Genomic DNA, 12,458 nt, shown 5'->3' with positions numbered 1-12,458 from the left:
TGCAGTGGCGCGATCTCGGCTCACTGCAGCCTCCACCTCCCAGGTTCCAGTGATCCTTCTGCCTCAGTGTCCCGAGCAGCTGGGAATACAGGTGCACACCACCACTCCTGGCTAATTTTTGTATTTTTAGTAGAGACGGGGTTTTACTATATTGATCAGGCTGGTCTCGAACTCCTGACCTTGTGATCTGCCCGCCTCAGTCTCCCAAAGTGTTGGGATTACAGTGAGCCATCACGCCTGGCCCATGTCTGCCTAATTTTTTTGTTATCTTTTTTTTTTTTTTAGTAGAGATGGAGTTTCACCATGTTCACCAGGCTGGTTTCGAACTCCTGACCCCAGTTGATCCACCCGCCTTGGCCTCCCAAAGTGCTAGGATTACAGGTGTGAGCCACTGCGCCCGGCCCACAATTACATTTTTCAACAGGTAGCTCTGGCACCATTCAGATAGATTTCACTTAAACTTCAGCCATACCAGTGCTTCCAACTCAAGATGAAGACTCTTCTTTTTAGAGTTTAACCTGACAATTTCTTCTTGTTCTCTGTTCTTTTGATTGAGAAGCTCCTGTCGCCGAATTCGCTCCCATTCTAAGCGACGTTGTCGTTCAAGTTCCTGTTTTGCTGCCTGAAAAAAAAAGGAATTAAACTTAATTTTTAAATAAAAAATTTTGCATGATTCAAAAACTGGGAAGACAACAGAAGTTAGGCAGAGTTTAGCACTTAGTGGCTATAGTGGCTAAGGGTAGCTAGGCAAATCTAGTTTTATTAATGGGTCTAAAGACTTCCAAAAGAGTGGATTCATCTATCATATTTTCTGACTTTTTTTTTTTTTCCCCCAGATAGCATCTCGCTCTCTCACCCAGGCTGCAGTGCAGTGGCACCACCTTGGCTCACTGCAACCTCCACCGCCTGGGCTCAAGCGATTCTCCTTCTTCAGCCCCTGAAGTAGCTGGGATTATAGGCACACACCACCAAGCCTGGCTAATTTTTGTACTTTTTGTAGAGACGGGGTTTCACCATGTTGCCCAGGTTGGAAGACCATCCTTTTGTTACAGTCATTTTTCTCTTAATAAGTTACAGAATGACTTTATAAACATAAATGTTAACAGGAATAATTTCCCCTCTATTCTGGTATCTGGGGGAAAAAATTCTATTTATATTATTTCAGTGCACAATAACTTTCTGTGATTCATCCCTGGCCCTTTAAAACACAGCCAGTCCTCCTAAGGACCCTTCTTTTCCAGCAACACTATCCCAAAGGCCTGTGTAAGTCCATCTTCTTGATTCCTCTCTAGAGAGACTTTCAATGCCCCACTCTCATCTTTCTGCCTCTCCAATTCCTTGGACTCTTAATCTGGATCTTAAACTTGCTGTAGTCTAATGACTTGCTCAGCTGGCTAACTAACCTTAGCTCCTCACTCAACTTAGCTCTGCAGTCAATCCTCCTTTCATTGAGATATCAGCTGCAGAGGATGCTTTCTCTACCACTTACCAGTTCTGAAAACTCCTTATAAGCAAGAAGCCTCTTTCCCTCCTCAAGGGAAGGATGGATCAGATTTGTATAAGATAAGAATGAAATGATGCAGAGCAAAACGCAAAACAAAACTTCAAAAATAAGCATTTTTTAATCAAATGAAATATAGTCACTTACTAAATGTAATGCTTTTCTTAAGAAATAAAAAATTTAAAAATAACCTCTCGTCTTTCTATCTCTTTTCTCCTTTCTTCCTCTCGTTGTCTCTCCAATTCCCGTTGCTTCTCCAAGCGTTTTTCTAATTCAAGTTGTTTCTTCCATTCTTGTTCTTGTAATTCTCTCTGTTTTCGTTCCCACTCTTCCTTTTCTTTCTGGGCTTTACGTTCTGCCTCCCTCTGTTGCTGCTCCATCAAGGCTTGGCGTCGCTTCTCCAGCTCCATGTTCCCTCGCTCATAGTTGGCTTTCCGTTTGTCCTCAAAAGTAACTGAACAGGGTACGCCATCAGCATCCGCACACATGAACAGCCTACAGAACCTATAATCTAGTTTCTACAATACTCACGCCTTGTGATCATTTGAGTGCTATTAATATTTGAATACTTTCCCTAAGGATAATTTTAACTCAAATCTAAGTGGAAAAATATCTACTTTCTTCAAGGATATTCAATTTTAGAAAATCAAAGTTTTAAGTTTGAATCCATTCAAGAGAGAAATAAAGTTTTACAAACTTGCCAATAGAAATACTTTTTTGGCCGGGCGTGGTGGCTGACACCTGTAATCCCAACACTTTGGGAGGCCAAGGCGGGCAATCACCTAAGGTCAGGAGTTCAAGACCAGCCTGGCCAACATGGTGAAACCCTGTCTCTACTAAAAATACCAAAAATTAGTCAGAAATAGTGGTGGGCACCTGTAATCCCAGCTACTCAGGAGGCTGAGACTGGAGAATTGCTTGAACCCGAGAGGCAGAGGTTGCAGTGAACCGGGATTGCGCACTCCAGCCTGGGTAATAAGAGAGAAACTCCATCTCGGGGAAAAAAAAAAAAAACTTTTTCGACTTTTTTCTCTTCTTCAAGGACAATCAAAGCCGTGTGGTTATTCATTTGTTTTGATGTCATTAGCATCCTAATATATTAAAACAGCTATAAATGTACTATTTTAACCAATATTTAAATGTTTTTAAAGGTAAAGATTTCATTACAAAGTTTGCTCTAATAACTCAGGCTAAAGTAGGAGAAATACTTTAACTCAGATGTCTATAATCCTGTCAAATACATATAATTGTCTCTTCTTCATACTCTTTTCATTTTGACCATCTTAATTTTATCAATATCAAAATACATCCTATCAAAGTTTTTTCTCATATAGCACATAAAATATTAAAAATATAAAAATTCTAAACATTCAGTTACATTTAAAGGTAGAATTTAAAAGAAATCAGTATTAATATACAACTTTGACACTCAATGATACCTGGTAATTTCTTCTGAGGTTCCTCTTCTTGTATTTTCTGATATGAAGGCAGAGTTCCATTAATGGAATCAATTTGCTTTCCTCCTCTAAAAAAATCAAACAACAAAATTAGCATCATGCAGTCTGGACATTTTCAGATTAGATTACATAGACCACCAGTGATTACAGCAATCTGATATTGGGAATATACTATTAAAGATATTTAAAACAGTTTGGTATGTCATTACAATATATAGCAGTATATGGATATTCAAGACAGAGAAATCTGGATTCAAATCATGGTTCAGCTAATTTTTGTTCTTGGGCAAATTTTTCTTTATCTCCTTAGTCATTAGCTTCCTTATGCATAACATGATGAAAACACACTCACTTTTTTTTTTCTTCTTTTTTTTTGAGGCAGGGTCTTGCTCTGCTGCCCAGGCTAGAGTGCTGTGGCATAATCACAACTCACTGTAGTCTCTAACTCCTATGCTCTAGTGATCCTCCTGCCCCAGCTTCCAGAGTAGCTAGGACTACAGGCGCATCTGGCTAATTATTTTTATTTTTGTAGAGACGGGGTCTCACTATGTTGTCCATGCTGGTCCTGAACTCCTGGCCTCATGTGATCCTCCCACCTCAGCTCCCAAAGTGTTATGATTACAGGCGTAAGCTGCAATGCCTGGCCCACACCTACTTCTAACATGTACCCTTTTCCAGTATTACTCATTGAATACTAAAATAAATGGCAGTGCAAATATTTAACTGTCTTCTAAATCACATCTGCCAAGTTATTAAAACCATAGCTCTCCACCTCCAGGCATACTCACCTGAAAGATGGAGGAACAAGCTCAGGAGGTAAAGTCAGTGGTAATGGCTGTCCAGCTTTGGCCATGTCAGTAAGGTGCATCGCAAGAATAAACTCTTCTGCTTTTAGCTGTCCATCACCATCAATGTCAGCCAGAGTCCTAAAGAAAATAAAATGTATAACTTAATAAAGCCTATTTGGAGTAAAATATTGCTTCAAAAGTTCAATTTTTTATTTTATTTTATTTTTTTGAGATGGAGTCTAGGTCTGTCGCTCAAGCTGCAGTGCAGTGGGGCAGTCTCGGCTTACTGCAAGCTCTGCCTTCCGGGTTCACACCATTCTCCTGCCTCAGCCTCCCAAGTAGCTGGGACTACAGGTGCCCACCACCACGCCTGGCTAATTTTTTGTGTTTTTAGTAGAGACGGGGTTTCACTGTGTTAGCCAGGATGGTCTCGATCTCCTGACTTCTGATTCGCCTGCCTCAGCCTCCCAAAGTGCTGGGATTACAGGCGTGAGCCACCCGTGCCCAGCCAATTTTTTATTTTTAAAAGAAGGATAATGATGGTAAAACTGCTGGGTACACTTATTTTAGTGAAATGTAAATACATACATTTACATAACTCACTATTGAATGTACATATTTACATTCAATAGTGAGTTAATTTTCATCCTTGATTTTCATGACATAAAAGAGAGGGAAGAAACTTTGAAACAGAAAGAGACCTACCCCTTCTGAGAAAGTGGTTTGTCTTACTTCATGGTTAATTCACCTACCAAATCACATTTACCTATATTAAAAATGAGATACTCTCTGATTCTCCATAGAAGGGATTAGATCAAAGAAAACAACAGTTTTTCTTGTAAAATATAGTCATGAACTGCATAATGACATATCAGTCAACAATGGACTGCATTTATAATGGTGGTCCCATAAGATTATAATGGAGTTGAAAAATTCCTATCACCTACGGACATTGTAGCTCTCATAATGCAATGCATGACCTATGTGTTTGTGATGATGCTAGTGTGAACAAACAAACTGCACTGCCAGTTGTAGAAAAGTACAGCATATACAATTATGTACAGAATATAACACTCAATAACAATAAACACCTATTAATATGCTACTGGATAATGTATTTACTATACTGTATTTTTTATTGTTATTTTAGTGTGTACTCCTTCTACTTACAGAAAAAAAAGTTAACTGCAAGACAGCTTCAGGCAGGTCCATCAGGAGAAATTCCAGAAGGCATTGTTATCATAGGGGTCCATGCATGTTATTGCCCCTGAACACCTTCCAGTGAGACAAGATGTGGAGGTAGAAGACAGTGATACTGATGATCTTGACCCTCTGTAGGCCTAAGCTAATGGGTGTCTTTGTGTATCAGTTTTTAACAAAAGTTTAAAAACTAAAAATAAATTTTAAAAATAAAAAAGAGCTTTAAAGAATAGGATATAAATATCTTTCTGTACAATGTGTTTGTGTTTTAAGCTAAGTGTTATTACAAGAGTCAAAAAGTTTTAAAAAATTAAAAGGTTTATAAAGTTAAAAAGTTATAGTATGCCAAGATTAATCTATTGTTGGGGAAAATATTTTTTGTAAATGTGGTGTAGCTTAAGGGTACAACAACATTCTGCACAATTACATTTGCCTCCAAGCTTAATACTAACTTTCAAATGGCTGCTTTTATAGAGCATCTCTGAGTCACAAACTTTTACAGAAACAGTATCTTTCTCATAATAGGGGAGAGACAGTTTAATTAATTAATGTATAGTTAAATTTATCAAATGTAATTAAGGGACAAACTTACCAAATAGTAGCTAGCTGAGTTTGAGAAAGATTTGACTGAAGAAGGGCATTTCTAGCTTGAAAACCTGATTAAGTGGAGAAAATCATAAAGGAATTCTTTAGTCTCTTTCAAGTTATGCACAACAAAATAGCTATATCTGTAAAATAACAATGCTACTAGAGTATCCTGGGAACTTTTAACATCAAAATGTTTTTACTATGTGCTAGGTGCTAAGCATTCAGTAGTAATCAAACACAGTCACTGCCCCAAGGAATTTCAAATCTAGAATTAGTGGTATCAAGCGCTCTCCCGTCTTTTCAGCAAGATAATAAACACTAGTGGCTAACATGAAAGAACAAGACATCAGGCACACAGAGTATTAGAGGCCAAGATTGTGGGCCCTCTTGTACTCCCAGCAGGTGCAGCACTTCCCACTCCTAGGTGACTGAGCTGTAGTAGCAGAAGAGTCAGGCGCCACTCTGGGTTCAGCCTGAGTCAAGGCCTGTCCAAAACAACTCTCACACAAGAGAGTACATCTGCCAACACTTCCTCAGCAACAGCTCCAACTACAAGAAAGCCAGCCAAATGCAGCTAGATTTATTGTCCCACTGGGCTTTCAACATAGGACTAATCAAAGCAACCATGTATTATAATATGCAGCTAAATGTTTATGTTATATAACTTTTAAAGCATTTTCATTCTACTTTTTCAATCTGGACATTTAACATAAATCACATAAAAACACTGGAAATTAAACTCAGAGCCGCGCCCTACTAATTACTCCTCAGATTTCACTTAGGAAATCTGATTTGAGGAGGTCTTTGTGTTAAAAGGTAGATTCTTCTAAAAAAGAGAGATGGAAGGCTATTTCAAACCTGAAAAAAAAGGTTCAAAACTACTTCAGCATTTGGACCAAAAAAAAAAAAAGATCCTTCTGGACTGAAAGAAGATCCCTTAGCATCAGGCAATAGAGCAAACAGAAGAGGAGGAGGAGGAGGAATGTAAACGGTTAAAACTCATACTCGTGGAGGGCTTTATAGGTGTGAGGCAAAGTCTGAGTAATACAAAGGGCCATAGAGAGCCAGCAGAGTATCTTACTTACTAAGGAAAGCTCATTGGAACATGTACACTTTTAGTCGGCCAAGCCTCTGGATATCCTACATCCTCTGCTCAGAATGCCAGACCCTCCATTCTTTACTTTGTAGTCTATCCTCTAAGATCTGGCCCTAATGTCTTTTCTTCTGTGAAACATTCTCTCTTATATCCCTGGAGTTAGTCACTTTCTCATCTACATTAATCACAGCACTTTCAAACAAGTAACTAAACCCCTTGATTACATGAGCTATATACTATGGGCTCTTCAAAGGTATGAGCCATGTCTTCCTCCTCTCTGTATTCCTGTGCCTAAGAGAGTGCCCAGAAAGTATGTGATTCAGGAAAACAGTTACATCAATGACTTAATTTAAATTTTTAAAAACTATGTTTAGGGGGAGGAGAAGAGAAGGAAAAAAAGGAAAAAACAGACTACTGGACAGGCACGGTGGCTCATGTCTGTAATCCCAGAACTTTGGGAGACCAAGGCAGGCGGATCACCTGAGGTCGGGAGTTCGAGACCAGCCTGGCCAACATGGCAAAACCCCATCTCTACTAAAAAAAAAATTAGCTGGGTATGGTGGCGTGTGCCTGTAGGAGGCAGGAGAATCACTGGAACCCGGGAGGCAGAGGCTGCAGTGAGCCAAGATCGCACCACTGCACTCCAGCCTCGGTGACAGAACAAGACTCTGTCACAAAAAAAAAAAAAAAAAAATCACCAACTCCTACATTTATTGAAAAAAGCAAACATACAAGTCCAGGTTAGCCTCATCCTCATATTCTTGGGGCTCATGATCAGCTTAAGGACACCAGCAGCAACTATTCTTTTTATAGAAAACCTTGTCTTTACCCACAGATATATAGCTTTACCCTTGTAGGTCTCAGAATAATAACGACATTCTCTAAAAACACCGCAATACACAACCTTCATACAATGTGGCATATACTAATGAAGTTATATTAGGATCTTTCCCCACAGTTGGCTCCCCATTCACTGCCCTTCATATCCCAATGCAAAATCACCTGTTTATACTATTACATTTACAGTACTTATACAAAGTGTACTACTCTTACGTATGCTGCCTAATAATTTTTTTTTTTTTTTTTTTGAGACACAGTGTAGCTCTGTAACCCAGGCTGGAGTGCAGTGGCATGATCTCAGCTCACTGCAACCTCTGCCTCCCAGGCACAAACAATTCTCCTGCCTCAGACTCCAGAGTAGCTGGGATTACAGGTGTCTACCATCACACCTGGCTAAAATTTGTATTTTTAGTAGTGATGGGGTTTCACCATGTTGACCAGGCTGGTCTCAAACTCCTGACCTCAAGTGATCCGCCAGCCTAAGCCTCCCAAAATGTTGGAATTACAGGTGTGAGCCACTGCACTTGGCCTGCCTAACGAATTTTTACCTAGGTATGCACATACACACCGATATCAAGATGCAGAATGCTTCCAGCAACTCAGAAGGTTTGCACATGGCCCCTTCCCCACACAGTAAACACATTATTCTGATTTCTATCACCATTAATTAGGTTTCCTGTTCTTCAATTTCGTATAAATGGGTTAAATGGTATGGTCCTTTTGGGCTGCTTTCATTCAATACAATACCTATGAAAGTCATTCAAGTGGTTGCATGTGTCAGCAGTTCATTTGGTTTTATTGCTTTAAAGTATTCTGTTATGTAAATATACCGTCATTTATCTATTCTCCTGTTGATGAACATTTAGGTTGCAAACATTTTTGTACGCCTCTTTTTCATCAACTTTCGTTCAGCTGAAAACAAATAACTTCTTTTTATTAGAGAGATGGCATCTCACTAAGTTGCCCAGGCTGGACTCCTGGACTCAAGCAATCCTCCTGCCACAGCCTCCCAAGTAGCTGGGACTATAGACACATGCCACTATGCCTAGCAAAGAGAACCTTTTTTTTTTTTTTTTTTGAGACAGAGTCTTGTTCTGTCGCCAGGCTGGAGTGTAGTGGCGCCATCTCGGCTCACTGCAACCTCCGCCTCCTGGGTTCAAGCAATTCTCCTGCCTCAGCCTCCAGAGTAGCTGGGACTACAGATGTGCGCCACCATGCCCACCTAATTTTTGTATTTTTAGCAGAGACAGGGTTTCACCATATTGGCCAGGATGGTCTTGATCTCTTGAGTTCATGATCTGCCCGCCTCGGCCTCCCAAAGTGCTGGGATTACAGGTGTGAGCCACCACACCTGGCCAAAATAAACTTTTTAAATGCAAAATGTAGGGTACAAAGAAGTTAATTTTTTCAAAGAATAGGAATTATGACTTTAATCTCCAGTATGGTTTAATATCATACTTCACAGAATCTAAAATTCCACTGGCTATGAGACATACTATTATTTTATGCATAAGAAAGCACTGCTAATGAAACTATGATACAGTGCTAAGACATCACTAATTGTAGCACACATCCTAATTTTAGAGACATTAAAATGTAAAAAAAAGCGTGTCAAAAAAAGCATACCTTGTTTCATGCAATTTGATAAAATTACAGAAAATCTTAGTTATGTAATACGAAATACATGTAAAAATACAAAGTATATATATAAGCTAAGAAGTATAAGTCACCCGTGAACCTACCACACATCTTAAGAACTAGATCATTACTAAATGCCTTGATTCTGTGTTCCTTGACTTATTCCCATGCTTCCACAAGAGGTAACCACTACCCTGAAGTTTGTATGCATAATTCCCTTGCTTTAAAAAATAGTTATCACATAGTTATGTATCTTTAAATAAAATACTGTATATATTTGCTTGTCCAATCAATTCCAAAAGTCTTACTGCTTGTTCCCTTGCCTCTCTGCATAACTACCGACCCTAGACTCCTATTTCATAGACTACTTTTCATTCTCCAAATAGGCCATGTACTTTTTGCTCTTAACTTCTTATTTGTCACCATCAAATGCCCCCACGTTCAATCTCTGTCGAAATCCTGACTTTCATGGAGCTTAAATGCTCCCTTCCTATAAGATACCTCATCTGAACTCTTCAGCTTTAATATATCCCATTCTATGTTACTTAGCACTTAAAGTTCTATTATTTTTAAACACTTGTTTTACTCGGTCCTAAATCATAATTTCTTGCGGAGTGAAGAGGGTGTGGGAAAGTTAGAAGGTGGGAACTCTACTTGCCTATTACCCTCTGTTTATGTCTCCTTTGCTGTTTTCAATTAGTACAGTTTGGATGACGTTTTTGGCCTGGACTCAAATGTTTTACAGTGAACTAAGGCCAAGTTTTACAGGCACATTTGGGTTAGAGCATTAAAGGGTGAGCAATGCTCACCTGAGGTTTTACAATAGTAAGAGTAAGCAGAGAAAAAGCCCAATGCAGAGGAGGATTCTCAGGAAAAGTGAGCTGAGGCTAAGTACCACACACTCTCTCTTGTGACCCATAGCTTTCCATTCACTGCAAAGCTTAGAGGATGAGGTTTGATCTTCTTAAGGGACAGGTATTTTGCCAAAAAGTTGGGGGTGTATCTGGTGCCCGACTTGACAATAAGAACTCTGAAGAAAGCAATCAAGTTGAATCCATCTTTGAATCCTTATACAACTTCAGGTATTTGTATTTATCAAACGCCTGCTAAATTTTTTGGATGTTAAAATGTCAGATGAGCTACACAACACAAATTCAAATGAGAGTTCTTCAATGGAAGTCCACATAAAAGACCCTTTCTCATGCTCCTCATCACTGTATGCTACTTACCTGAGAGATATCCACTCATGCTTTTGTCAAGACTATTAAATTTTTGCCGATATTTTAATCTTGAAGGCTGAGGAACTGCCCACTCTGAGGTCCCAGTCTTGGGTGAGTTCCCTGAGAGTGAAGCAGTCGAGGAAGTTGAGCTATAAAAAAATTTATTTAAAATTTTTATGTTGCTAAATAAGATATATTTAATTAAACTTTGTAAGACCAAGGCATTAAGAATCTTATATACCGGGGTCCTGAACCGTCGGGCCACAGACCTGTTAGAAACCAGGCTGGACAGCAGGGCTCGGTGAGTGGCAGGTGAGTGAGCACCACTATCTGCGCTCCAGCTCCTGCCCAGTGAGCAGCAGCATTAGATCCTCATAGGAGTGCGAATCCTATTGTGAATGGCACATGTGAGGGACCTAGGTTGGATGCTCCCTTTGAGAATCTAATGTCTGATGATCTGAGATGTAACAGTTTCATCCTAAAACCATTGCTTCAAGTCTGTGAAAAAACTGTCTTCCATGAAACCAGTCCCCGGTACCAAAAAGGTCGAGGACCGCTGTTATATACTATAATGGTGACTGCCTTTTTTGGGAGACAGAGTCTCGCTCTGTCACTGGCCTGGAGTGCAGCGGCACGATCCTGGGTCACTGCAACCTCCACCTCCTGGGTTCAAGCAATTCTCCTGCCTCAGCCTCCCAAGTAGCTGGGACTACAGGCACATGCCACCACGCCCGGCTACTTTTTGTGTATATTTTTAGTAGACACAGGGTTACATCATGTTGCCCAGGCTGGTCTTGAACTCCTGAGCTCATGCAATCTGCCCACCTTGGCCTCCCAAACTGCTGGGATTACAGACGTGAGCCCCTGTGCCTGGCCAATGGCGACTACTTTTACATTTTTTTAAAAATTTTAAGCAATTATCACTATTCTTAGTGAAGCAAAGACCGTAAGAAATATAGAACTCCATGAGACTATCAGATATAAAGAATCCGCTCTGTTCCAGACCTTATATTGTACTAAGGCCTTTACAAATATTTCTAAAATCCTCCCAAAAAACTTAAAAAATATTACAGTTCCCATCTTTTAGATGGGTAAACTATGGCTCAGCAATGTTAAGAAAAAACAAGGTCACAGAATCAGTGAGTGTTCAAGCTGGGATATGAATGTTGTTCTCCTGGGTCAAATCTAACACTCTCCGTACACTACCCTGAAGAGTATAAAAGTGATTTATATGAAGGATAATTAATGTAATGAATACTGATGCATTTGTGCTTTGTAAAATTTAAAAGATACCGAATTAGTAGAATCTGCTCAAGAAAGAAATTAACAATGTACAATGAATATGACACACCTTGGGAAATATACACATTTTTTAAAGGAAAAGTACACAGCTTTGGGCAAAAAAAAATAATTAAAATATAGAATATTTTTAGTTTACATGAAGTATTTTTTCAAAACTAAAATGCCACAGATGCTTAATAATTCTAAAAATAAATAATTTATTTTATGTGAGTTGTAAGTAGTAAATTTACCTTAAGTATTTGTACTTGGCCATTATAAAGTAAAACTTAGGTAAACTCAAAGCTTTAAAAAAATCATTTGCTAAATAAAGACTTCTTATTGAAAGAATACAAAGCTGTCAGAGTAGTCATACCTACTAGATCCTAAATCAATCAGAGACTGCGCTTTCTGTATACTAGCACCTCCAAATCCTCCCATCATCAGACTGTAAGATGACCCATGAGGCAATGCTAAAAAAGAAAAAGAAGGAAAGTATGAAAGAAATTTGTATCTGTTCAAACATAAATATAATAGTTTCTTTCTTTACATGAAATAATGACTCATTAGAAACAAAGTACTCACTTGAAGAAGAATAAGGAATGGATAAAGGCTGAATGAGACTGGCGGTTCCATTTGGTAATGATGATGTGCTAACAGAAGGCACTAGGGGAGCGGGCATCATTAAGGGAGGAAGGTTGGTCCCTGAAGTCGCAGAGGACAATGATGTTATAGGTGCAGCTGCAGGCAATGGCTGAGGAATGGACAGATTGGGCATGCTTCCCATTCCTAAAGTCAAAAGAAAACACTTTCTCCAATGCTAGAAAATCAATTATAAAACACATGCAAAAA

General features: G+C 39.2%; 1 protein-coding gene across 6 annotated transcripts in view; it reads right to left on the bottom strand.

The window, feature by feature from the left end:
• The window catches only part of ITSN2 (intersectin 2), a 151,756-nt gene that overhangs the window by 91,705 nt on the left and 47,593 nt on the right, over positions 1–12,458 (bottom strand). For all 6 annotated transcript variants that reach the window (XR_003309545.1, XM_026454744.1, XM_026454742.1 and 3 more), the window contains exons 6-13: positions 12,192–12,395; positions 11,983–12,079; positions 10,338–10,477; positions 5,539–5,602; positions 3,747–3,884; positions 2,941–3,026; positions 1,693–1,955; positions 473–622 (exon numbers count right to left, since the gene is read on the bottom strand). Coding sequence is in view for 5 of the 6 variants with exons in the window: in XM_026454744.1 (XP_026310529.1) it covers positions 473–622; positions 1,693–1,955; positions 2,941–3,026; positions 3,747–3,884; positions 5,539–5,602; positions 10,338–10,477; positions 11,983–12,079; positions 12,192–12,395 (1,142 nt within the window). In the remaining variant the exon portion in view is untranslated. The remainder of the gene's footprint in view (positions 1–472; positions 623–1,692; positions 1,956–2,940; positions 3,027–3,746; positions 3,885–5,538; positions 5,603–10,337; positions 10,478–11,982; positions 12,080–12,191; positions 12,396–12,458) is intronic.

This window comes from Piliocolobus tephrosceles, chromosome 15 (genome assembly GCF_002776525.5).
Source record: "Piliocolobus tephrosceles isolate RC106 chromosome 15, ASM277652v3, whole genome shotgun sequence".
Classification (NCBI taxonomy): Eukaryota; Metazoa; Chordata; class Mammalia; order Primates; family Cercopithecidae; genus Piliocolobus; species Piliocolobus tephrosceles.
The sequence above is the reverse complement of the archived record's forward strand: the minus strand, read 5'-3'. Positions and strand labels throughout refer to the sequence as shown.